Here is a 27,753-nt window from a genome sequence, read left to right as displayed (position 1 = left end):
CAGCACCTTGGGACTTCAGGATGGCTTACGTGTTTCCACCCTTCCCGTTGCTTCCTCGATTGATTGCCAGAATCAAACAAGAGAGAGCATCAGTGATTCTAATAGCACCTGCGTGGCCACGCAGGACTTGGTATGCAGACCTGGTGGACATGTCATCCTGTCCACCTTGGTCTCTACCTCTGAAACAGGACCTTCTGATACAGGGTCCCTTCAAACATCAAAATCTAACTTCTCTGAAGCTGACTGCTTGGAAATTGAACGCTTGATTTTATCAAGACGTGGGTTTTCTGAGTCAGTTATTGATACCTTAATACAGGCTAGGAAACCTGTTACCAGAAAGATTTACCATAAGATATGGCGTAAATACCTATATTGGTGTGAATCCAAAGGTTACTCTTGGAGTAAGGTTAGGATTCCTAGGATATTGTCTTTTCTACAAGAAGGTTTAGAAAAGGGTTTATCTGCTAGTTCATTAAAGGGACAGATCTCAGCTCTGTCCATTCTGTTACACAAACGTCTGTCAGAAGTTCCTGACGTCCAGGCTTTTTGTCAGGCTTTGGCCAGGATTAAGCCTGTGTTTAAAACTGTTGCTCCACCATGGAGTTTAAACCTTGTTCTTAATGTTTTACAGGGCGTTCCGTTTGAACCCCTTCATTCCATTGATATAAAGTTGTTATCTTGGAAAGTTCTATTTTTAATGGCTATTTCCTCGGCTCGAAGAGTCTCTGAATTATCAGCCTTACATTGTGATTCTCCTTATTTGATTTCTTCTGTTATGTGTGATCAGTCCACGGGTCATCATTACTTCTGGGATATTATCTGCTCCCCTACAGGAAGTGCAAGAGGATTCACCCAGCAGAGTTGCTATATAGCTCCTCCCCTCTACGTCACCTCCAGTCATTCTCTTGCACCCAAAGAATCAAAAATTTCCAGTCAGTTACACTTATATTTTCTGCATGATCCGGTTCATCTCTAACAGAACTCAGGGGTCTTCAAACTTCTTTGAAGGGAAGTAGATTCTCTCAGCAGAGCTGTGAGATTTATATAGTGACTGTGTTTTAAAACGTTGCTCTGTGATTTTTATGTTTAAAATTTAAGATCTATTATTAATGGGAGTGATCCATCCGGTTCCGCGGTCGGAACAAGGACAAGGGTTTTACTCAAACCTGTTTGTGGTTCCCAAAAAAGAGGGAACTTTCAGGCCAATCTTGGATTTAAAGATCCTAAACAAATTCCTAAGAGTTCCATCGTTCAAAATGGAAACTATTCGGACAATCTTACCCATGATCCAAAAGGGTCAGTACATGACCACAGTGGATTTAAAGGATGCTTACCTTCACATACCGATTCACAAAGATCATTACCGGTATCTAAGGTTTGCCTTCTTAGACAGGCATTACCAGTTTGTAGCTCTTCCATTCGGATTGGCTACGGCTCCAAGAATCTTCACAAAGGTTCTGGGTGCCCTTCTGGCGGTTCTGAGACCGCGAGGAATTTCGGTAGCTCCGTACCTAGACGACATTCTGATACAAGCTTCAAGCTTTCAAACTGCCAAGTCTCATACAGAGTTAGTTCTGGCATTTCTAAGGTCGCATGGATCTCTGAATCTGGATCAAGAGACCAGAAACTCTCTTCTATGGTGGCTTTCTCGGCCACATCTGTCCAGGGGGATGCCTTTCAGCAGGCCGGACTGGACAATTGTAACAACAGACGCCAGCCTTCTAGGTTGGGGCGCTGTCTGGAATTCTCTGAAGGCTCAGGGACAATGGAGTCAGGAGGAAAGTCTCCTGCCAATAAACATTCTGGAATTGAGAGCAGTTCTCAATGCCCTTCTAGCTTGGCCCCAGTTAAAGACTCGGGGGTTCATCAGGTTTCAGTCGGACAACATCACGACTGTAGCTTACATCAACCATCAGGGAGGGACAAGAAGCTCCCTAGCAATGATAGAAGTATCAAAGATAATTCGGTGGGCAGAGTCTCACTCTTGCCACCTGTCAGCAATCCACATCCCGGGAGTGGAGAACTGGGAGGCGGATTTCTTGAGTCGCCAGACTCTTCATCCGGGGGAGTGGGAACTTCATCCGGAGGTCTTTGCCCAAATACTTCGACGTTGGGGCAAACCAGAGATAGATCTCATGGCGTCTCGCCAGAACGCCAAACTTCCTCGCTACGGATCCAGATCCAGGGATCCGGGAGCGGTTCTGATAGATGCTTTGACAGCACCTTGGAACTTCAGGATGGCTTATGTGTTTCCACCCTTCCCGCTGCTTCCTCGATTGATTGCCAAAATCAAACAGGAGAGAGCATCAGTGATTCTAATAGCGCCTGCATGGCCGCGCAGGACTTGGTATGCAGATCTAGTGGACATGTCATCCTGTCCGCCGTGGTCTCTACCTCTAAGACAGGACCTTCTGATTCAGGGTCCATTCAAACATCAAAGTCTAACTTCTCTGAAGCTGACTGCTTGGAAATTGAACGCTTGATTTTATCAAAACGTGGGTTTTCTGAGTCGGTTATTGATACCCTGATACAGGCTAGGAAGCCTGTTACCAGAAAGATTTACCATAAAATATGGCGTAAATACCTATACTGGTGTGAATCCAAAGATTACTCCTGGAGTAAGGTTAGGATTCCTAGGATATTGTCTTTTCTACAAGAAGGTTTAGAAAAGGGTTTATCGGCTAGCTCATTAAAGGGACAGATCTCAGCTCTGTCCATCTTGTTACACAGGCGTCTGTCAGAAAATTCAGACATCCAGGCCTTTTGTCAGGCTTTAGCTAGGATCAAGCCTGTGTTTAAAACTGTTGCTCCGCCATGGAGTTTAAACTTAGTTCTTAACGTTTTACAGGGTGTTCCGTTTGAACCCCTTCATTCCATTGATATAAGATTGTTATCTTGGAAAGTTCTATTTTTAATGGCTATTTCCTCGGCTCGAAGAGTCTCTGAGTTATCAGCCCTACATTGTGATTCTCCTTATCTGATCTTTCACTCAGACAAGGTAGTTCTGCGTACTAAACCTGGGTTCTTACCTAAGGTTGTCTCTAACAGGAATATCAATCAAGAGATTGTTGTTCCCTCCTTGTGTCCAAATCCTTCTTCAAAGAAGGAACGTCTTCTACACAATCTGGATGTAGTTCGTGCCCTCAAGTTCTACTTGCAGGCAACTAAAGATTTTCGCCAAACTTCTTACCTGTTTGTCGTTTATTCTGGACAGAGGAGAGGTCAAAAAGCTTCTGCTACCTCTCTCTCTTTTTGGCTTCGTAGCATAATACGTTTAGCCTATGAGACTGCTGGACAGCAGCCTCCTGAAAGAATTACAGCTCACTCCACTAGAGCTGTGGCTTCCACTTGGGCCTTTAAGAATGAGGCCTCTGTTGAACAGATTTGCAAGGCTGCAACTTGGTCTTCGCTTCATACTTTTTCCAAATTTTACAAATTTGACACTTTTGCTTCTTCGGAGGCTATTTTTGGGAGAAAGGTTCTTCAGGCAGTGGTTCCTTCTGTATAATGAGCCTGCCTATCCCTCCCGTCATCCGTGTACTTTTGCTTTGGTATTGGTATCCCAGAAGTAATGATGACCCGTGGACTGATCACACATAACAGAAGAAAACATAATTTATGCTTACCTGATAAATTCCTTTCTTCTGTTGTGTGATCAGTCCACGGCCCGCCCTGTTTTTTAAGGCAGGTACATATTTTTTAAATTATAATTCAGTCACCACTACACCCTTGGCTTCTCCTTTCTCGTTGGTCTTTGGTCGAATGACTGGAGGTGACGTAGAGGGGAGGAGCTATATAGCAACTCTGCTGGGTGAATCCTCTTGCACTTCCTGTAGGGGAGCAGATAATATCCCAGAAGTAATGATGACCCGTGGACTGATCACACAACAGAAGAAAGGAATTTATCAGGTAAGCATAAATTATGTTTTTTCATTCGGATAAGGTAGTCCTGCGTACTAAACCTGGGTTCTTACCTAAGGTAGTTACGAACAGGAATATCAATCAAGAGATTGTTGTTCCTTCTTTATGCCCAAATCCTTCTTCAAAGAAGGAACGTCTACTGCACAACCTGGATGTAGTCCGTGCTCTAAAATTTTACTTACAGGCAACTAAGGAATTTCGACAAACGTCTTCTCTGTTTGTCATTTACTCTGGGCAGAGGAGAGGTCAAAAAGCTTCCGCTACCTCTCTTTCTTTTTGGCTTCGTAGCATAATTCGTTTAGCTTATGAGACTGCTGGACAGCAGCCTCCTGAAAGAATTACAGCTCATTCTACTAGAGCTGTGGCTTCCACTTGGGCCTTCAAGAATGAGGCCTCTGTTGAACAGATTTGCAAGGCTGCAACTTGGTCTTCGCTTCATACTTTTTCCAAATTTTACAAATTTGACACTTTTGCTTCATCGGAGGCTATTTTTGGGAGAAAGGTTCTTCAGGCAGTGGTTCCTTCTGTATAAAGAGCCTGCCTATCCCTCCCGTCATCCGTGTACTTTTGCTTTGGTATTGGTATCCCAGAAGTAATGATGACCCGTGGACTGATCACACTTAACAGAAGAAAACATAATTTATGCTTACCTGATAAATTCCTTTCTTCTGTAGTGTGATCAGTCCACGGCCCGCCCTGTTTTTAAGGCAGGTAAATATTTTTTAATTTATACTCCAGTCACCACTTCACCCTTGGCTTTTCCTTTCTCGTTGGTCCTTGGTCGAATGACTGGGAGTGATGTAGAGGGGAGGAGCTATATGCAGCTCTGCTGGGTGAATCCTCTTGCACTTCCTGTTGGGGAGGAGTAATATCCCAGAAGTAATGATGACCCGTGGACTGATCACACTACAGAAGAAAGGAATTTATCAGGTAAGCATAAATTATGTTTTGTGGCTACAAAATATGAGAATCAGAATATTACAAAAAAAAATCTATACTGTATATTGAAAATAAATGAAAACGCTTGCTTTTTGTGTAAGTCTTCCAAGAGTCATATTAAAGGGACAGTCTACTCCAAAATTGTGTTAGTTTAAAAAGATAGATAATCCCTTTATTACCCATTCCCCAGTTTTGCATAACCAACACTGTTATATTAATATACGTTTTACCTCTGATTACCTTGTATCTAAGCCTCTGCAGAATCTCCCCATATCTTTGGGCTGTTTACGACTCATTTGTAACTCCATAGGAGAGAGTGTTATCTATATGGTACACATTAACTGGCTTTGTCTTGCTGTGAAAAGCTTATAAAATGGACTGAAATAAATGCGAACTGCAGGGGCTTAGAAACAGGCAGAAATTTAGACGTTTAAAGGTTATAAAGTATAATAATATAACAATGTTGGTTGTGCAAAGCTGAGAAATTGGTAGCAAAGGCGTTATCTATCTTTTTAATCAATATAATGTTTTGGAGTAGACTGTCCCTTTTAGGACAAATTGTTTCTCTGCTTTTTCCCCCGAATGTGCCTTGTTTTGGCTTCCAGAAATATTAGGAGTAGATGTATGAATAGTATGTGTTATGAATGATATCTGGATATTCTTTACTTTGTGTAAGTGGATGAGACTGTGTACCTACCAGTGACAATGCATACATTTATCACTAAAGATATGAAGACATTGATTTATTTGTAAACATAAATTGAGGGTTTTTTATGTTACTAATTTGCATATAGAAAATAAATATTATTTTGAATCTTTGAAGGACAAAGAATATTCAACATCTGATGCCTCCTTTTGAGCTTTATTCTTGTTTGATTAGCTCTACGGGATGATCCTTTTGAAGCACGAGGGTGGTGACGTCATTGAAGGGGAGGAATCAGACTTTGACATAGACACTGTTCATGTTTAATACTAACATCTCTTAAACTGCAGCATAGTAATATATTTTATTACCATGTTTTTTAAACATTAGCAAAGAATGGTCAAGAGATTCAACCTTTAAAGGTTTAGAAATGTGAAATCAAACCAGTAATACACATTATAGCTTAATAAGCCTGCCAATGTATTGCCGATTTAACCTGTGACATTTGTGTTTCTATTTCAGTCAGCTATTCATCTGGCAGGCCCATAATGCCCTGTTTATCATCTGTTGCTTGCTCAAAGTTTTCATTTGCCACATGTCCGAGGAGGAGCTGCTGCTTAATTTCTCGTATCGACAGAGTGAGCCGGGATCATGTGGTGAGTAGTGTATGTAGAGGTCTCAGAACCCAAAAGAGGCTTTATCGTACTCCCTGATCCCTTTTAGAGAATGCTGTCCTAACTTTATAACCCTATCATTTTCATGAACATATTGTTCCCTCTAAGTCAGGGGTGTCCAAACTTTGCTCTCCAGAGGTTTTGGAACTACATTTCCGATGATGCTCAGCCAGCATTTTATCTAGCAGAGCATCATGGGAAATGTAGTTCCAAAACCTCTGGAGAGCAAAGTTTGGACATCCCTGCTCTAAGTCAACAAAGAGCAGTGAGGTAAAATAAAATCTCTCATTTGTTGTAGACCTAATATGCTGTAAATTTTTAGTTTCTCTTGTAAGGTGTATCCAGTCCACGGGTTCATCCATTACTTGTGGGATATTCTCCTTCCCAACAGGAAGTTGCAAGAGGACACCCACAGCAGAGCTGTCTATATAGCTCCTCCCCTAACTGCCACTCCCAGTCATTCTCTTGCAACTCTCGACAAGAAAGGAAGTATCAAGAGATATGTGGTGACTTAGTGTAGTTTTACCTTCAATCAAGAGTTTGTTATTTTTAAACGGTACCGGCGTTGTACTGTTTTTCTCTCAGGCAGAAATTAGAAGAAGAGTTCTGCCTGGAGATTTGATGATCTTAGCGGTTTGTTACTAAGGTCCATTGCTGTTCTCACACATAACTGATGAATATGGGAAAACTTCAGTTGGGGGAACGGCCTGCAGATTACCTGCTTTGAGGTATGTTCACTATTTTTATTTCTAGAGAGAGGAATAAGTTCTAGAAAATGCTGACAGAGCCTTGTGTATTTGAGGTAAGCCTGATGCAGTGATTTAACAGCGACTGGGATCATGCTTACATAACAGGGTAATACTCATGTTAATATTCATATTGCTTAGTGACAAAACGTGAGGGAGATAAGTCTTTATTTGGGGCCTAGTTTCCACATGGCTAGTCAGATACTCCCAGGAGTATTTTCTTAAGGCCCCTCTGACATCCAGTACATGGTGGGAGGGGCCTATTTTAACTGTGCAGTTTTAATTCAGACTGAGACATCCAGCTTCCCTAGAAGAGTCCCCTGGCATCTGAGAACCATTTCAAAGGGGTTATTTCTGCACAAAATCGTTTTTATGGGCAGGTAGGAGCCTCAGCAGAGCTGTGGCATGGTGGTCAATTGATTTTTAACGTTTTTCAATCTGGCTTGGGGCCTAAGGGGTTAATCATCCATTTGCAAGTGGGTGCAATGCTGCTTTAGTCCCTTATTCACACTGTAAAAATTTCAAAGATTTTACTGTATTTTTTCACTGTTTTGCAGTTTAAGTGCTAGTTTTTTTCTCTTAAAGGCACAGTAACGTTTTTGTTTAATTGCTGTTTCACCTTAATTAAAGTGTTTTCCAAGCTTGCTTGTCTCATTACTAGTCTGTTAAACATGTCTGACATAGAGGAAACTCCTTGTTCAATATGTTTGGAAGCCATGGTGGAACCCCCTCTTAGAATGTGTACCAAATGTACTGAAATTTCTATAAACTATAAAGACCATATTATGGCGCTTAAAGATTTATCTCCAGGGGATTCTCTGACTAAAAAGAGGGAGATTATGCCATCTAACTCTCCCCATGTGTCAGAACCTATAACTCCCGCTCAAGTGACGCCAAGTACATCTAGCGCATCTAATTCTTTTACCTTACAGGACATGGCGGCAGTTATGAATGCTACCCTCACAGAGGTATTCTCCAAACTGCCAGGGCTACAAGGAAAGCGAGACAGCTCTGGGGCTTGAATTAATACAGAGCTTTCTGACGCTTTATTGCATGTGTACGATATTCCCTCACAATGCTCAGAAGCCGAGGCAGGTGAGCTTCTATCTGTGGGTGTCATTTCAGACTCAGGGAAGGCGTTACTTCAGTCTGATTCTGTGATGACAGCGTTTAGGTTTTAGTGACTCTGGATGACTGTGACCCCATTGTGGTTCCAGAGAAATTGTGTAAAATGGACAAATACTTTGCAGTACCTGTTTACACCAATGTTTTTCCAGTCCCTAAGAGGTTTTCGGAAATTATTACTAAGGAATGGGATAGACCAGGTGTGCCGTTCTCTCCCCTCCTGCTTTTAAAAAGATGTTCCCCATAGATGCCACCATACGGGACTCGTGGCAGACGGTTCCTAAGGTAGAGGGAGCAGTCTCCACCCTAGCTAAGCGTACAACTATCACCGTCAAGGACAGTTGTGCTTTCCTAGATCCTATGGATAAAAAATTGGAGGGTCTCCTTAAGAAAATTTGTATACATCAAGGTTTTATTCTCCAGCCTCTTGCATGCATTGCCCCAGTTACTGCTGCAGCGGCTTTTTGGTTTGAGTCTCTTGAGGAGGCTCTACAGGTGGAGACCCCGTTAGACGGTATTCTAGACAGGATTAAAGCTCTTAAGTTAGCTAACTCCTTTAATTCTGACGCCATTTTTCATTTAGCCAGGCTAACGGCTAAGAATTCAGGTTTTGCCATTTTGGCGCGTAGGGCACTATGGCTTAAGTCCTGGTCAGCAGACGTTACTTCAAAGTCTAAGCTTCTTAACATCCCCTTCAAGGGACAGACCCTATTCGGGCCCGGTCTGAAGGAGATCATTTCTGATATTACTGGAGGAAAAGGTCACGCCCTTCCTCAGGATAAGTCCAATAAGTTATGGACCAAACAGAATAATTTTCGTTCCTTTCGAAACTTCAAGAGTGGCGCAGCTTCAGTTTCCTCTAATGCAAAACAAGAAATTGAGAAATTTCGCCCAGTCCAAACCAGTCTGGAGACCTAACCAGGCTTGGAATAAGAGGAAGCAGGCCAAGAAACCTGCGGCTGCCTCTAAGACAGCATGAAGGAGTAGCCCCCGATTCGGGACTGGATCTAGTGGGGGGCAGACTCTCTCTCTTCGCCCAGGCTTGGGCAAGAGACTTCCAGGATCCCTGGGCATTAGAGATTGTTCCCAGGGATATCTTCTGGACTTCAAAGCTTCATCTCCAAAGGGGAGATTTCATCTCTCACAATTATCTGTAAACCAGATAAAGAGAGAGACATTCTTACGTTGTGTTCAAGACCTGCTGGTTATGGGAGTGATCCATCCAGTTCCAAGGGAGGAACAGGGGCAGGGCTTCTATTCAAATCTGTTTATAGTTCCAGACTATCTTGGATCTCAAGATCCTAAACAAATTTCTCAGGGTCCAATCCTTCAAGATGGAGACTATCCGAACCATCCTCCCTATGATCCAGGAGGTTCAATATATTACTACCGTGGACTAAAGGATGCTTATCTCCACATTCCGATTCACAGAGATCATCATCAGTTCCTCAGGTTTGCCTTCTTAGACAGGCATTACCAGTTTGTGGCTCTTCCCTTCGGGTTAGCCACGGCACCAAGAATCTTTACGAAGGTTCTAGGGTCCCTACTGGCGGTTCTAAGGCCACGGGGCATAGCGGTGGCTCCTTACCTAGACGACATTCTGATACAGGCGTCGACTTTTCGAATCGCCAAGTCCCATACGGACATTGTTCTGGCCTTTCTGAGGTCTCACGGGTGGAAGGTGAACGAAGAAAAGGGTTCTCTCTCCCCTCTCACAAGAGTTTCCTTCCTAGGAACACTGATAGATTCAGTAGAAATGAAAATTTTTCTGACAGAGGTCAGGTTATCAAAGCTTCTAACTTCCTGCTGTGCTCTTCATTCCACTTCTCGGCCGTCAGTGGCTCAGTGTATGGAAGTAATCGGCCTAATGGTAGCGGCAATGGACATAGTTCCGTTTGCCCGCCTACATCTCAGACCACTGCAACTTTGCATGCTCAATCAGTGGAATGGGGATTACACAGATTTTTCCCCTCTGCTAAATCTGGAGCAAGAGACCAGAGATTCTCTTCTCTGGTGGTTCTCTCGGGTCCATCTATCCAGGGGAATGACTTTCCGCAGGCCAGAGAGGACTATAGTCACGACAGATGCCAGCCTTCTGGGCTGGGACGCAGTCTGGAACTCCCTGAAGGCTCAGGGTTCGTGGACTCAGGAGGAAGCCCTCCTTCCGATTAAACATTCTGGAACTGAGAGCGATATTCAGTGCTCTTCAGGCTGGGCCTCAATTAGCTGCGGTCAGGTTCATCAGATTTCAGTCGGACAATATCACGACTGTAGCCTATATCAACCATCAGGGGGGGACAAGAAGCCCCCTGGCAATGTTGGAGGTTTCAAAGATAATTCTATGGGCAGAGGTTCACTCTTGCCATCTCTCAGCTATCCATATGCCAGGAGTAGAGAACTGGGAGGCGGATTTTCTAAGTCGGCAGACTTTTCATCCGGGGGAGTGGGAGCTCCATCCGGAGGTATTTGCCCAGCTGATTCAACTATGGGGCAAACCAGAAGTGGATCTGATGGCGTCTCGTCAGAACGCCAAGCTTCCCTGTTACGGGTCCAGGTCAAGGGATCCCCAGGCAGCACTGATAGATGCTTTAGCAGTGCCCTGGTCTTTCAGCCTGGCTTATGTGTTCCCTCCATTTCCTCTCCTCCCTCGTCTGATTGCCAAGATCAAGCAGGAGAGAGCTTCGGTAATTTTGATAGCTCCTGCGTGGCCACGCAGGACTTGGTATGCAGATCTGGTGGACATGTCATCCCTTCCACCATGGACTCTGCTGCTGAGGCAGGACATTCTACTCCAAGGTCCATTCAAACATCTAAATCTAATTTCTCTATGGCTGACTGCTTGGAGATTGAACGCTTGATTTTATCAAAACATGGTTTCTCCGAGTCGGTCATTGATACCTTAATTCAGGCTTGAAAGCCTTTCACCAGGAAAATCTATCTTAAGATATGGTGTAAATATCTTCATTGGTGTGAATCCAAGGGTTACTCATGGAGTAAAGTCAGGATTCCTAGGATATTATCCTTTCTCCAAGAAGGATTGGAGAAGGGATTGTCAGCTAGTTCTTTAAAGGGACAGATTTCTGCTCTGTCTATTCATCTGCACAAGCGTCTGGCATATGTTCCAGACGTTCAGGCATTTTGTCAGGCTTTAGTTAGAATCAAGCCTGTGTTTAAACCTGTTGCTCCGCCATGGAGTTTAAATTTAGTTCTTAAAGTTCTTCAAGGGGTTCCGTTTGAACCTCTGCATTCCATAAGATATCAAACTTCTATCTTGGAAAGTTCTGTTTTTGGTAGCTATCTCTTCGGCTCGAAGAGTTTGAGTTGTCTGCCTTACAGTGTGATTCCCCTTATCTGATCTTCCATACAGATAAGGTAGTTTTGCGTACCAAACCTGGGTTTCTTCCTAAGGTGGTATCTAATAAGAATATCAATCAGGAGATTGTTGTTCCGTCACTGTGTCCTAATCCTTCTTCAAAGAAGGAACGTCTATTACACAATCTTGACGTGGTTCGTGCTTTAAAGTTTTATTTAGAAGCTACTAAGGATTTTCGTCAAACATCTGCATTGTTTGTTGTCTACTCTGGTAAGAGGAGAGGCCAAAAGGCTTCGGCATCTTCTCTTTAGAAGCATAATCCGTTTAGCTTATGAGACTGCTGGCCAGCAGCCTCCTGAAAGAATTACAGCTCATTCCACTAGAGCGGTAGCTTCCTCATGGGCTTTTAAAAATGAGGCCTCTGTTGAACAGATTTGTAAGGCGGCGACTTGGTCTTCGCTTCATACTTTTTCTAAATTCTACAAATTTGATACTTTTGCTTTCTCGGAGGCTATTTTTGGGAGAAAGGTCTTGCAGGCAGTGGTGCCTTCCGCTTAAGTTCCTGCCTTGTCCCTCCCTTCATCCGTGTCCTAAAGCTTTGGTATTGGTATCCCACAAGTAATGTATGAACCCGTGGACTGGATACACCTTACAAGAGAAAACAAAATTTATGCTTACCTGATAAATTTCTTTCTCTTGTGTTGTATCCAGTCCACGGCCCGCCCTGTCACTTTAAGGCAGGTGTTTTTTATTTTTAAACTACAGTCACTACTACACCCTATAGTTTCTCCTTTTTTCTTGCTTGTCTTCGGTCGAATGACTGGGAGTGGCAGTTAGGGGTGGAGCTATATAGACAGCTCTGCTGTGGGTGTCCTCTTGCAACTTCCTGTTAGGAAGGAGAATATCCGACAAGTAATGGATGAACCCGTGGACTGGATACACCACAAGAGAAAGAAATTTATCAGGTAAGCATAAATTTTGTTTTTTATAAAAAAAATGTTATTGTACTTTTATTATTGAAACATACATTCATGTAGTGTGTGTGTGTATGTATGTATATATATATATATATATATATATATATATATATATATATATATATATATATATATATATATATATATAAAACAAATGTTGAAAAAATTAAGCACTCTCTGGACTGCAGACATCAGTGACAAATCAAATATTTATTGTGACGTTTCGGGACTAACCGCATCCCTTCCTCATGCACAAGGCTTATAATTATTATTATGTTTGAATTTTCTTTATCACTCTGCTCTTGCATTATTTTATCTCCGTTTGCTTTTGCAATAACCATATTAATGACTTTCTACTCTCTTATCTATTTAATTATTTTTCTGCAGGTATAGTTTTTATACACATGTCCTTAATGATAGAGCAACCCAATGTGAAGCCATAATTAAATAAAATCATAAAGTTAAAGATTATTTGGTCTCATCTAATTTAATGTATCAGGATATACTACATCATAATGTTTGTGTAATATTTTGTTGGTCTTATTATTCTTTTAGCTTATACATGTGTTATACTTTATTTCAGTATATTCACATAACCACTTTCTTCCCCAGTTCCTTGTTTTTAGTAAATTTAGGACACTAAGGGGTTAAGTTTTTAATTGGTTAGGGTATATTAAGTACACCTTGTGCTTCCCATGTATCAGATCTATGAGTAAGCTCCTGTAGGGGGCGCGAAACGCGTCAGATCGTTGCCTTTGTCCACACCACTTGTCTGTATGCTTGTTTGATGAACACTGCCACACAGTATTGTACTTTTTGGATTGGTATTTACCGTGTACAACACTAATAAAGTGGACTATTCTTTTTGCATATCATATTTGTGTGCAGTGCCTGCCGTTTTTTCCTTCTTCTAATACTTTGGTAGTTGGGCTGCGCTACCTTGGGCTACAGCACTCCAGGCTCTGGATTCACACAGCTAAGCTTTTACTTCCGGTATCACCGGACGGAGGTCGTCGGCGTGCTGGAGCTACCGGATCTACTTTCCTTATAATTATTAAGCCTTGTGCATGAACAAGAGTACATGAGATGCTAGTGTGCCCTTATACACTTGCAACTCGACAAAACGCAATCCTTGGGGACCACGTTGTACATGAGGCCACGTTGTACATGAGGCCACATTGTAAAGAGGAACCTTTTGGCCAAATTTTTGAACAACCCATAACAGAAACTTACCAACCATAGACTTTTCTACGTGCATGATCAATTAAACAGACTTATTCTTATTTGAATTAAAGTTAACAAAAGAACAATGCATTGCTTTGAATTTACAAACTACTATTGAACTGTAGCAAATACACCACAGCACTAATCAGAAGAGCACAAGGTAAACAGCAGAATGTGAACACAGTAATATTTAATTCAATTAGAATGTGTACTGAACTGTGTAACTAAGATTTTAGCATTAGTAAAACACTTTGGATTAGGACAGCTCACTTTTGGAAACATTATTTGATTTGTTTCATGCCTTCTCTTTTCTTCTGTTTAGCTAAGTTGATGCTCTTTCTTGTAATCTTCCCTATATGATTTTTCATTAGGATATGGCAGTCTTAAAAACTACTTTTTATTTTTTGCCAAAGGTTGTTTCTTCTGATAACATCAGCAGAGAAATTGTTGTTCCTTCTTTGTGTCCTAATCCCAAGTCTGCTTCAGAAAGATCTTTGCATAATGTGGATGTTGTTAGGGCATTAAAGACTAACATTGATGCTACGAAGGACTTTAGACAAACTACTTGTTTGTTCATTCATTTTTCTGGCTCTAGGAAAGGACAGAAGGCTTCTGCCATTTCTTTAGCTTCTTGGTGGAAACTTTTGATTCACAAGACGTATTTGTCGGCAGGTCAGCCTCCACTGCAATGGATTCCTGCTGGATCAGTTGCTACTTCATGGTCTTTTTAGAATAAGGCCTCGGTTGATCAAATTTGTAAAGCAGCTACTTTAGTCTTCTACCTTTACTAAATTCTACCATTTTGATATTTCCTTCTTAATATGAGGAGAGTCCACGGCTTAATTCCTTACTTGTGGGAAATACTGAACCTGGCCACCAGGAGGAGGCAAAGGCATCCCAGCCAAAGGCTTAAATACCACCCCCACTTCCCTCATCCCCCAGTCATTCTTTGCCTTTCGTCAAAGGAGGTTGGCAGAGAAGTGTCAGAAGATACAGAGTAGTTCCTTATAAAGGGTATCTACCCTTCGGAATGGGACTGGAGTTTTAAGTAGTCTTGTCAGCCTCTCAGTGAGAGCATTGACGAATGGTAGAGTCTGGAGATGCAGGGAGAGTATTTCTGCGAACCCATCCAGACTCATATTAACAGCTCCTTAAGCAATCAGTGTTGACGAGTTTCACTGCCTGTTTCTCTTGTTAGGTGTATCCAGTCCACCGATCATCCATTACTTGTGGGATATTCTCCTTCCCAACAGGAAGTTGCAAGAGGATCACCCACAGCAGAGCTGCTATATAGCTCCTCCCCTAACTGCCATATCCAGTCATTCTCTTGCAAGCTCTCAACATAGCTGGAGGTAGTTAGAGGAAAGTAGTAAAATATAGTTAGTTTTTTCTTCAATCAAAAGTTTATTGTTTTTATCTCAGGATAAAATCGCAGCATTTAGAAGAAGAATCTGCCTGCGTTTTTCTATGATCTTAGCAGAAGTAACTAAGATCCACTGCTATTCTCACATATGTCTGAGGAGTGAGGTAACTTCAGAGGGAGAATGGCGTGCAGGGTATCTTGCAATAAGGTATGTGCAGTTAAGTTTTTCTAGGGATGGAATTTGCTAGAAAATGCTGCTGATACCGGATTAATGTAAGTTAAAGCCTAAATACAGTGATTTAATAGCGACTAGTATCAGGCTTGCTATCAGAGGTATATACTCTGATTAATGTGCAATATAAAACGTTTGCTGGCATGTTTAATCGTTTTTATATATACTTTGGTGATAAAACTTATTGGGGCCTAGTTTTTTCCACATGGCTGGCTTTATTTTTGCCTAGAAACAGTTTCCTGAGGCTTTCCACTGTTATAGTATAAAAGTTACAGTTGGTGCAGTTAAAATTACAAACTGTGACATTCAGCTTCCCTAAGCAGTCCCCTGCATGCTATAGGACATCTCTGAAGGGCTCAAAAGGCTTCAAAAGTAGGAGCTGAGGCAGTTGTTATGACTGTTTAAAAAACATATTTTTCGTTTTGTTAATCTGTTTTTTGTATTAAGGGGTTAATCATCCATTTGCAAGTGGGTGCAATGCTCTGCTAACTTGTTACATACACTGTAAAAATTTCGTTAGTTTAACTGCCTTTTTTCACTGTTATTTCAAATTTTGGCAAAATTTGTTTCTCTTAAAGGCACAGTAACGTTTTTTTATATTGCTTGTTAACTTGATTTAAAGTGTTTTCCAAGCTTGCTAGTCTCATTGCTAGTCTGTATAAACATGTCTGACATAGAGGAAACTCCTTGTTCATTATGTTTAAAAGCCATGGTGGAACCCCATAGGAGAATGTGTACTAAATGTATTGATTTCACTTTAAACAATAAATATCAGCTGTTATCTTTAAAAGAATTATCACCAGAGGATTCTGACGAGGGGGAAGTTATGCCGACTAACTCTCCCCACGTTTCGGACCCTTTGACTCCCGCTCAAGGGACTCAAGCTAAAATGGTGCCAAGTACATCAAAGACGCCCATAGCGATTACTTTGCAGGACATGGCGGCAATCATGGATAATACCCTGTCAGCGGTATTAGCCAGACTGCCTGAATTCAGAGGAAAGCGCGATAGCTCTGGGGTTAGACGTAATACAGAGCGCGCAGATGTTTTAAGGCCCATGTCTGATACTGCGTCACAATATGCAGAAGCTGAGGAAGAGCTTCAGTGTGTGGGTGACGTCTCTGACTCGGGGAAACCTGATTCAGGTATGTCTACTTTTAAAGTTAAGCTTGAGAACCTCCGGGTGTTGCTTGGAGAGGTTTTAGCTGCTCTGAATGACTGTGACACAATTGCAGTGCCAGAGAAATTGTGTAGACTGGATAAATACTACGCGGTGCCGGTGTGTACTGACGTTTTTTCCAATACCTAAAAGGTTTACAGAAATTATTACTAAGGAGTGGGACAGACCCGGTGTGCTGTTTCCCCCCCCTCCTATTTTTAGAAAAATGTTTCCAATAGACGCCACCACACGGGACTTATGGCAGACGGTCCCTAAGGTGGAGGGAGCAGTTTCTACTTTAGCAAAGCGTACCACTATCCCTGTCGAGGACAGTTGTGCTTTTTCAGATCCAATGGATAAAAAATTAGAAGGTTACCATAAGAAAATGTTTATTCAACAAGGTTTTATCCTGCAGCCCCTTGCATGCATTGCTCCTGTCACTGCTGCTGCAGCGTTCTGGTTTGAGTCTCTGGAAGAGGCCTTTCAGACAGCTACTCCATTGACTGAAATACTTGACAAGCTTAGAACACTTAAGCTAGCTAATTCTTTTGTTACTGATGCCATTGTTCATTTGACTAAACTAACGGCTAGGAATTCTGGATTCGCCATCCAGGCACGTAGGGCGCTATGGTTTAAATCTTGGTCAGCTGACGTGACTTCAAAGTCTAAATTACTTAACATTCCCTTCAAGGGGCAGACCCTATTCGGGCCTGGTTTGAAGGAAATTATTGCTGACATTACTGGAGGTAAGGGTCATACCCTTCCACAGGACAGGGCCAAATCAAGGGCCAAACAGTCTAATTTTCGTGCCTTTCTAAACTTCAAGGCAGGTGCAGCATCAACTTCCTCTGCTACAAAATAAGAGGGAACTTTTGCGCAATCCAAGCCGGCCTGGAAATCTAACCAGGCCTGGAGCAAAGGCAAGCAGGCCAGAAAGCCTGCTGCTGCCTCTAAGACAGCATGAAGGAACGGCCCCCTATCCGGCAATGGATCTAGTAGGGGGCAGACTTTCTCTCTTCGCCCAGGTGTGGGCAAGAGATGTTCAGGATCCCTGGGCGTTGGAGATCATATCTCAGGTATATTTTCTGGACTTCAAAGCTTCCCCCCACAAGGGAGATTTCACCTTTCGAGATTATCTGTAAACCAGATAAAGAAAGAGGCATTCTTACGCTGTGTGCAAGACCTCCTAATAATGGGAGTGATCCATCCAGTTCCACAGATGGAACAAGGATAGGGATTTTATTCAAATCTGTTTGTGGTTCCCAAAAAAGAGGGAACCTTCAGACCAATTTTGGATCTAAAGGTCTTAAACAAATTCCTCAGAGTTCCATTGTTCAAAATGGAAACTATTCGGACAATCCTACCTATGATCCAGGAGGGTCAGTACATGACCACAGTGGATTTGAAGGATACTTACCTTCACATACCGATTCACAAAGATCATCATCGGTTCCTAAGGTTTGCCTTTCTAGACAGGCATTACCAGTTTGTGGCTCTTCCCTTCGGGTTAGCTACAGCCCCAAGAATTTTTACAAAGGTTCTGGGGTCTCTTCTGGCGGTTCTAAGACCACGGGGCATAGCAGTGGCCCCTTATCTAGACGACATCCTGATACAGGCTTCAAACTTCCAAATTGCCAAATCTCATACGGACATAGTGTTGGCATTTCTGACGTCGCATGGGTGGAAAGTGAACGAGGGAAAGAGTTCTCTATCACCCCTCACAAGGGTTTCCTTTATAGGAACTCTGATAGATTCTGTAGAAATGAAAATTTACCTGACGGAGTCCAGGTTATCAAAGCTTCTAAATTCCTGCCATGTTCTTCACTACATTCAGCGCCCTTCGGTGGCTCAGTGCATGGAAGTGATTGGCTTAATGGTAGCGGCGATGGACATAGTGCCATTTGCGCGCCTACATCTCAGACCGCTGCAATTATGCATGCTCAGTCAGTGGAATGGGGATTACACAGATTTGTCCCCTCTGCTAAATCTGGATCAAGAGACCAGAGATTCTCTTCTCTGGTGGCTATCTCGGGTCCATCTGTCCAAAGGTATGACCTTTTGCAGGCCAGATTGGACAATTGTAACAACAGATGCCAGCCTTCTAGGTTGGGGTGCAGTCTGGAATTCCCTGAAGGCTCAGGGACCGTGGACTCAGGAGGAGAAACTCCTCCCAATAAATATTCTGGAGTTAAGAGCAATATTCAATGCTCTTCTAGCTTGGCCTCAGTTAGCAACCCTGAGGTTCATCAGATTTCAGTGGGACAACATCACGACTGTGGCTTACATCAACCATCAAGGGGGGACCAGGAGCTCCCTAGCGATGTTAGACGTCTCCAAGATAATTCGCTGGGCAGAGACTCACTCTTGCCATCTATCAGCGATCCATATTCCAGGTGTAGAGAACTGGGAGGCGGATTTTCTAAGTCGTCAGACTTTTCATCCGGGGGAGTGGGAACTCCATCCGGAGGTGTTTGCTCAATTGGTTCATCGTTGGGGCACACCAGAATTGGATCTCATGGCATCTCGCCAGAACGCCAAGCTTCCTTGTTACAGATCCAGATCCAGGTCCAGGGACCCAGAAGCGACGCTGATAGATGCTCTAGCAGCACCGTGGTTCTTCAACCTGGCTTATGTGTTTCCACCGTTTCCTCTGCTCCCTCGACTGATTGCCGAAATCAAACAGGAGAGAGCATCAGTGATCTTGATCGCGCCTGCGTGGCCACGCAGGACCTGGTATGCAGACCTGGTGGACATGTCATCCTTTCCACCTTGGCCTCTGCCTCTGAGACAAGACCTTCTACTACAAGGTCCTTTCAATCATCCAAATCTAATTTCACTGAGACTGACTGCCTGGAGATTGAACGCTTGATTTATCAAGGCGTGGCTTCTCCGAGTCAGTCATTGATACCTTAATACAGGCACGAAAGCCTGTAACCAGGAAAATCTACCATAAGATATGGCGCAAATATCTTCATTGGTGTGAATCCAAGAATTACTCATGGAGTAAGGTTAGGATTCCTAGGATATTGTCCTTTCTCCAAGAGGGTTTGGATAAAGGATTATCAGCTAGTTCTTTAAAGGGACAGATTTCTGCTCTGTCTATCCTTTTGCCCAAGCATCTGGCAGAGGTTCCAGACGTCCAGGCATTTTGTCAGGCTTTGGTTAGAATTAAGCCTGTGTTTAAACCTGTTGCTCCTCCATGGAGCTTAAACTTGGTTCTTAAGGTTCTTCAAGGAGTTCCGTTTGAACCCCTTCATTCCATTGATATCAAACTTTTATCTTGGAAAGTTCTGTTTTTGATGGCTATTTCCTCGGCTCGTAGAGTCTCTGAGCTATCAGCTTTGCAATGTGATTCTCCTTATCTGATTTTCCATACAGATAAAGTAGTTCTGCGTACAAAACCTGGGTTTTTACCTAAGGTAGTTTCTAACAAGAATATCAATCAAGAGATTGTTGTTCCATTATTCAGTCCTAATCCTTCTTCAAAGAAGGAACGTCTTTTACATAATTTGGACGTAGTCCGTGCTTTAAAGTTTTACTTACAAGCGACTAAAGATTTTCGTCAAACATCTTCCCTGTTTGTTGTTTACTCTGGACAGAGGAGAGGTCAAAAGGCTTCGGCAACCTCTCTTTCTTTTTGGCTTCGGAGCGTAATACGCTTAGCCTATTAGACTGCTGTACAGCAACCCCCTGAAAGGATTACAGCTCATTCTACTAGAGCTGTGGCTTCCACCTGGGCCTTTAAAAATGAGGCTTCTGTTGAACAGATTTGCAAAGCGGCGACTTGGTCTTCGCTTCATACCTTTTCAAAATTTTACAAATTTGATACTTTTGCTTCTTCGGAGGCTATTTTTGGGAGAAAGGTTCTACAGGCAGTGGTCCCTTCCGTTTAAGTACCTGCCTTGTCCCTCCCTTCATCCGTGTACTTTAGCTTTGGTATTGGTATCCCACAAGTAATGGATGATCCGTGGACTGGATACACCTAACAAGAGAAAACATAATTTATGCTTACCTGATAAATTTATTTCTCTTGTGGTGTATCCAGTCCACGGCCTGCCATGTCCTTTTAAGGCAGGTCTAAATTTTAAACTACAGTCACCACTGCACCCTATGGTTTCTCCTTTCTCGGCTAGTTTCGGTCAAATGACTGGATATGGCAGTTAGGGGAGGAGCTATATAGCAGCTCTGCTGTGGGTGATCCTCTTGCAACTTCCTGTTGGGAAGGAGAATATCCCACAAGTAATGGATGATCCGTGGACTGGATACACCACAAGAGAAATAAATTTATCAGGTAAGCATAAATTATGTTTTTTTCACTCAAGTTCATGTCAGCAGTGATGCTACAAGACTGTCAAAATTGAGAGGCTGTGTTTCTGTTCCACGGCATAGATTACGGCAAGATCGTTTCATTTTATACATTTATAACGCAAGGAGATAGGGTCACAGTGTGGCTCCTTTTATCTGCATGGAATCAAGGATTAATATCTCCGGAAGGGGATTATTGAACACGGGGGATTAATTACATAATGTAAATATCGTGTTTATGCTGCGACATGTGTGAGATGAGGCTCAGGCAGGTGTTGGAACGTACAGGTTTTACTTTCATTTTGATTAGCATGCGCAGCCTGTTAAACTTGCCGCGCTTTTAGCTGCAGCAGGGGCTGTCTTGAGTGGCGCACCATGTGACCGGGTGTGGTCACACTGATCTTCTCTTCTTCCTGACCGTGCGGTTTACTGGAGACAAAGCGGTTTCTCTGTTAGGCCTGGGTCATAGGAGGCGGTGAGTGCCCCAGCTTTTGGGGGTATAAAGGTGCCATTTTCTTTTTCCATTGTCCATTTTATAAATGCAAGCTATGGAGGACTTTGATACGTTAGAAGGTACTCCCTCTTTACCGAAATCTAATGCCTGTCTATATTGTGAGGAGGCCACGGTATATCCACCTGCTCAATTATGTTCCACATACCTTGATAAAGTAATTTTATCAACGAAAACTAATATGTTTAGTACTACTCAGTCATCCACCTCTGAGGAGTCTCCTTCCTGTGAGGTGCGCACCCTACAGTCATCTCCAAATACACATGCACTCCTTATCTTCCATCTGGAGGGGCCCTTTTACCACCAGACTTTACTGAGCAGTTACAAACGGCAGAGTCTGTGGCCTTCAGTGCTTTACCTCGCCCTGCTATGCACAAGGTCAAATATTGCTATCCTTCTCAGGGGTCATCTACTAGCTTACTGGATTTATCTGATACTAGATTATCAGCTGATGAAGACACCTCTGATACTTCAGAGGATGCTCTTTCTGGGTTGGAATCTGCTGCCTCTAAGCCACCGGCCGCGGAGGTACCATACTTTAGATTTAGGATTGAACATTTACGCTTTCTGCTAAAGGAAGTTTTAGCTACTTTGGAGGTTCCAGAACCTAAATTACCTGAGGAACCTTGTATTCCTAAGTTAGATAAGGTCTATGAGGACAGGGTTGTACCACAAACTTTCCCGATTCCCGTTAAGATGGCGAACATTATTAAAAACAAATTTCTTCTTTAAGAAATTGTTCCTGGTTCTGGATTCTCAATTATAGTTGTGGGGTTCCGTCCCTAAGATGGATGGCGCTCTCCACTCTGGCTAAACGCACTACTATCCTGCTTGAGTATAGTTCATTGTTTAAGGAGCCCATGGATAAGAAGCTGGAAACTCTATTAAGAAAAATGTTTCAGCATACGGGATATTTATTTCAACCAGCAGCGGCTGTGGCTGCGGTTGCTAGAGCGGCTACCTACTGGTGCGACTCCTTATCTGATTTGATCGAGGTGGAGGGTCCTTTCGACAAGATATAGGAAAGAATTAAGGCCTTAAGGGTAGCTAATTTGTTTATTTGTGACGCAAATATGCATATTATTCGCCTGAATGACAAGATTTCAGGTTTTTCTGTCCTAGCCTGTAGGGCACTTTGGCTGAAGTCTTGGTCTGCGGACATGACTTTAAAATCTAGACTCCTTTCCCTCCCATTTAAGGGAAAGATTCTTTTTGGTCCAGGCTTGGACTCAATCATCTCCACGGTTACTGGCGCCAAGGGTGCCTTTTTACCGCAAGATAAGAAGATAAAACCTAAGGGACAAGTTCCTAATTTTTGTTCCGATAAATCCCAATGTCAGCAACCCTCTGCAAAGCCTGAACAGTCCAAGGGAACTTGGAAGCAGACTGAGTCCTGGAATAAATCAAAGCAGAACAAGAAGCCCGCTGAGTCAGTCGGCATGAAGGGGTGGCCCCCGATCCGGCTCGGGATCTGGTACGGGGCAGACTGTCACTCTTTTCAGAAGCTTTGTTTGGGGACGTGCAAGACCCTTGGGTCCTAGAAGTAATCACTCAGGGATACAGGATAGGTTTCATGTCTCATCCTCCCAGGGGCAGATTCCTCTTATCAAATCTGTCTTCAAGATCAGAAAAGAGGGAGGCTTTTCTAGGGTGCATGAGGGATCTCTCCTCCATTGGGGTCATTGTACCGGTACCGCCAGCGGAGAGATGTCTGGGCTACTCCTCAAACCTCTTTGTGGTCCCAAAGAAAGAGGGTACTTTTCACCCGATTCTGGACCTAAATTGTTTCAACAAATTCATCCCCTCGTTCAAGATGTAGTTAGTTTATGAAGGACAGTTCATGACCACGATAGACCTGAAGGATGCCTACCTTCACGCCCCTAGTCACTGGGAACATGTCAAGTTCCTAAGATTTGCGTTCCTGGACCAACACTTCTAGTTTATTGCAGTTTCATTTTGTCTAGCTACTGCCTCAAGAGTGTTTACGAAGGTTCTGGGGGCTCTGCTCGCAGTGGCCAGAATTAGGGGTATAGCAGTGGCGCCTTACTTAGACGATATTCTGGTTCAGGCACCATCCTGTCGTCTGGCAGAAGACCATTCGAAAGCCCTTCTTTCTTGTCTTCGATCTCATGGATGAAAGATAAACTTAGAAAAGAGTTCTCTTATTCCCAGTACCAGGGTGGAATTCCTGGGTACGATAATAGACTCCATATCCATGAGGATATTCATTACAGACCAGAGACATTACAAGCTAACTTCCAATTGTCTTGCCCTCCAGACCTCCTTAAGGCTCTCTGTGGCTCGGTGTATGGAGGTAATTGGTCTCATGGTGTCCTGCATGGACATCATTCCTTTTGCCAGATTCCATCTCAGACCTCTTCAACTATGCATGCTGAGACAGTGGGACGGCAACCATTCAATTCTGTCTCAACAGATTTTTCTGGACAACCGGTCGAGAGAATCGCTCACCTGGTGGCTCTGTCCAGATCACCTGTCCTTAGAGACATCTTTCACAGGATGGGGAGCTGTTTGGGGTGCCAGGAAGGCACAGAGCCTGTGGACTCGAGAGGAATCCTTCCTCCCGTTCAACATTCTGGAACTTCGGGCAATCTTCAGTGCTCTTCTGGCTTAGCCTCTTCTGGCTTATATCAACCATCGGGGGGGGGGGGGGGGGGGGGGACGACGAGAATCTCCCTAGCAATGAGGGAAGTATCTCGGATTCTGGAGTGGGTGGAGGTCCACTCGCTGTCAGTGATCCACATTCCGGATGTGGACAACTGGTAAACACATTTCCTCAGTAGACAATCCTTTCATCCGAGGGAATGGTCTCTCCGTCCTGAGCTGATTGCGGAGATTTGCAACCAATGGGGGACGCCGGAGATAGATCTCATGGCGTCCTGTCTCAATTCCAAGCTGCCCAGATATGGGTCGCGGTCCAGGGATCCTCAGGCGGAGCTAATAGATGCATTAGCAGTGCCTTGGAGGTTGTCTGATATTCATTTTTCCACCGTTACCATTTCTCCCTCGTGTAGTGGCCGCATCAAGTAGGAGCATGCATCAGTGATTCTAATTGCCCCATCATGGCCGCTGAGGATGTGGTCCGCGGACCTGGTGGGGATTTCATCATCTCCTCCATGGAGGTTACCTTGTCGCAGGGATCTGCTGGAGCAAAGCCCCTTTGTTCATCAAAATCTAGATTCTCTGAGGCTGACTGCGTTGAGATTGATAGCTTAGTCCTAGTCAAGAGAGGTTTTTCAGAGAGAGTAATTGATACCCTCATTCAGGCGCGTAAGCCGGTCACTTGTCGCATCTATCATAATTTGTGGAGGACCTACTTATTCTGGTGTGAAGAGCGGGCATTTCCCTGGCATAAAGTCAGGGTTTTCAGGATTCTTTCCTTTCTCCAGGATGGTCTGGAGAAGGGCCTTTCTGCTTGCTCTCTTAAGGGACAGATTTCGGCCCTATTTGTTTTATTGCACAAGAGGCTCGCTGAGCTTCCAGATGTCCAGTCTTTTGTTCAGGCTCTGACTAATATCAGGCCAGTATTTAGATCTAGCGCTCCTTTTTGGAGTTTAAACCTTGTTCTTAAAGTTTTGCAGAAGGCTCCGTTTTGAGCCTATGCATGTAGTTGATATTAAATTACTGTCTTGAAAGGTTCTTTTTCTACTGGTTATTGCTGCGGCACGCAGAGTATCTGAGATGGCTGCCTTGCAGTGTGACCCCCCTTACCTAGTATTCCATGCTGATAACTGTTCTTTTTTCTGGGGTAGGTTTTCCTCCTTAGGTTGTTTCTGATCGAAACATCAATCAAGAGATTGTGGTTACTTTCTTGTGTCCTATTCCTTCTTCCACGAAGGAGCGGTTACTTCATAATTTGGATGTGGTTCGGGCCTTGAACTTCTATCTCCAGGCTACGAAGGAGTTTCGATAGACTTCTTCTTTGTTTATTCTGGGAAGCGTAGGGGACAGAAGGCCTCGTCCACTTCCTTATCTTTTTGGTTGAGGAGCATTATTCGCTTAGCTTATGAGACAGCTGGACATAAGCCTCCTCAGAGGATTAAGGCTCATTCAACTCAAACTGTGGCTTTCTCTTGGGCTTTCAAGAATGAGGCCTCTATGGATCAGATTTGTAGGGCGGCTACCTGGTCTTCCTTACATACCTTTTTCAAAATGTTACAAGTTTGACGTTTTTGCTTTGGCTGAAGCAGCTTTTGGGAGAAAGGTTTTGCAGGCTGTAGTGTCCTCAGAATAGTGTCCTCCTCTCCTTTTACCCTCCCGTTTCATTCAGTGTCCTCTAGAGCTTGGGTATATGTCTCCCACAACTAAGGAATGAAGCCGTGGACTCTCCTCATAGGCTTACCAGATAATTTCCTTTCCTTCTGTATGCAAAGAGTCCACGGCCCCCGCCTGTATTCTCTGTTGGGCAGACCTAAATTTTATGTTTTATTCTTCTGGCACCATTTATACCCTGATATTTCTCCTACTGTTCCTTGTTCCCTCGGCAGAAGGACTGGTTATGAGGGAAGTGGGGAAGGTATTTAAGCCTTTGGCTGGGGTGTCTTTGCCTCCCCCTGGTGGCAAGGTTCAGTATTTCCCACAAGTAAGGAATGAAGCTGTCGACTCTTCATACAGAAGGAAAGGAAATTATCTGGTAAGTATAATTTGTTTTTTGCTTCTGAGGCAGCTTTTGGTAGAAAGGTTCTTCAGGCAGTTATCTTGGTTTGATTCTCGTCTGTTTCATGTTTTTAAGTGCATTAAAAAAAAAATTCATTGCGCTTGTAAATTTAGTTTTCTCAGTGAAAAATTATGTTTTTAAAACCCTCCCTTTATGTTATTACTTGTGGACTCCACAGCTTGGATATTAGTTCCCATGAGTAATGGATTGTGGACTCTCACCACTTAAATGAAAGAAAACATAATTAGGGCCAGACTGGGAATAAAAAGCAGCCCATGAAAATTTGGACACCAGCCCTTTTGTCTGTTGACTCAGTAGAACACGCACACATCACTTTTCACAAAGGTGTTTACTGGGATACTCTTTTACCCAGTATTCTTTTCAGAATTATATTATATTAGTTTGTTTTAAAAAAGTGCCAGATTGCTGTTATTTAGGCACACTACAACCCAACTGCATCCATTAATTACCCTTTTAAATTGTAGCTTTCCAGCCACACCTCCTGCATCCCACCAGGAAATCACCTGGTATCCTGGTAGGCCAATCTAATATATGCTTACCTGATTACATTTTTTTTTATCTTTTATTTTAAGCACATCTTTTTTCTTTCATGTAATTAGCAAGAGTCCATGAGCTAGTGACGTATGGGATATACATTCCTACCAGGAGGGGCAAAGTTTCCCAAACCTCAAAATGCCTATAAATACACCCCTCACCACACCCACAATTCAGTTTTACAAACTTTGCCTCCTATGGAGGTGGTGAAGTAAGTTTGTGCTAGATTCTACGTTGATATGCGCTCCGCAGCAAGTTGGAGCCCGGTTTTCCTCTCAGCGTGCAGTGAATGTCAGAGGGATGTGAGGAGAGTATTGCCTATTTGAATGCAGTGATCTCCTTCTACGGGGTCTATTTCATAGGTTCTCTGTTATCGGTCGTAGAGATTCATCTCTTACCTCCCTTTTCAGATCGACGATATACTCTTATTTATATACCATTACCTCTGCTGATTCTCGTTTCAGTACTGGTTTGGCTTTCTACAAACATGTAGATGAGTGTCCTGGGGTAAGTAAATCTTATTTTCTGTGACACTCTAAGCTATGGTTGGGCACTTTGTTTATAAAGTTCTAAATATATGTATTCAAACATTTATTTGCCTTGACTCAGAATGTTCAACATTCCTTATTTTCAGACAGTCAGTTTCATATTTGGGATAATGCATTTGAATTAATCATTTTTTCTTACCTTCAAAAATTTGACTCTTTTTTCCCTGTGGGCTGTTAGGCTCGCGGGGGCTGAAAATGCTTAATTTTATTGCGTCATTCTTGGCGCGGACTTTTTTGGCGCAAAAAATCTTTTCCGTTTCCGGCGTCATACGTGTCGCCGGAAGTTGCGTCATTTTTTGACGTTATTTTGCGACAAAAATGTCGGCGTTCCGGAAGTGGCGTAATTTTTGGCGCCAAAAGCATTTAGGCGCCAAATAATGTGGGCGTCTTATTTGGCGCTAAAAAAATATGGGCGTCGCTTTTGTCTCCACATTATTTAAGTCTCATTTTTCATTGCTTCTGGTTGCTAGAAGCTTGTTCTTTGGCATTTTTTCCCATTCCTGAAACTGTCATTTAAGGAATTTGATCAATTTTGCTTTATATGTTGTTTTTTCTCTTACATATTGCAAGCTGTCTCACGTTGCATCTGAGTCAGAAGATACTTCAGGAAAATCGCTGTCTAGTGCTGGACCTACCAAAGCTAAGTGTATCTACTGTAAACTTTTGGTAGCTATTCCTCCGGCTGTTGTTTGTATTAATTGTCATGACAAACTTGTTAATGCAGATATTTCCTTTAGTAAAGTACCATTGCCTGTTGCAGTTCCTTCAACATCTAAGGTGCAGAATGTTCCTGATAACATAAGAGATTTTGTTTCTGAATCCATCAAGAAGGCTATGTCTGTT

General features: G+C 43.1%; 1 protein-coding gene across 2 annotated transcripts in view; it reads left to right on the top strand.

Moving 5' to 3' along the window:
• Positions 1-27,753, top strand: part of DYM (dymeclin) — a 1,389,654-nt gene that overhangs the window by 133,587 nt on the left and 1,228,314 nt on the right. For both annotated transcript variants that reach the window (XM_053701098.1, XM_053701099.1), the window contains exon 5: positions 6,026-6,159. In XM_053701098.1, coding sequence (XP_053557073.1) covers positions 6,026-6,159 — 134 coding nt within the window. The remainder of the gene's footprint in view (positions 1-6,025; positions 6,160-27,753) is intronic.

Source organism: Bombina bombina, chromosome 2, assembly GCF_027579735.1.
Source record: "Bombina bombina isolate aBomBom1 chromosome 2, aBomBom1.pri, whole genome shotgun sequence".
Lineage (NCBI taxonomy): Eukaryota > Metazoa > Chordata > Amphibia > Anura > Bombinatoridae > Bombina > Bombina bombina.
Note: the sequence above shows the minus strand (reverse complement) of the source record. Positions and strands in the feature narration are given on the sequence as shown.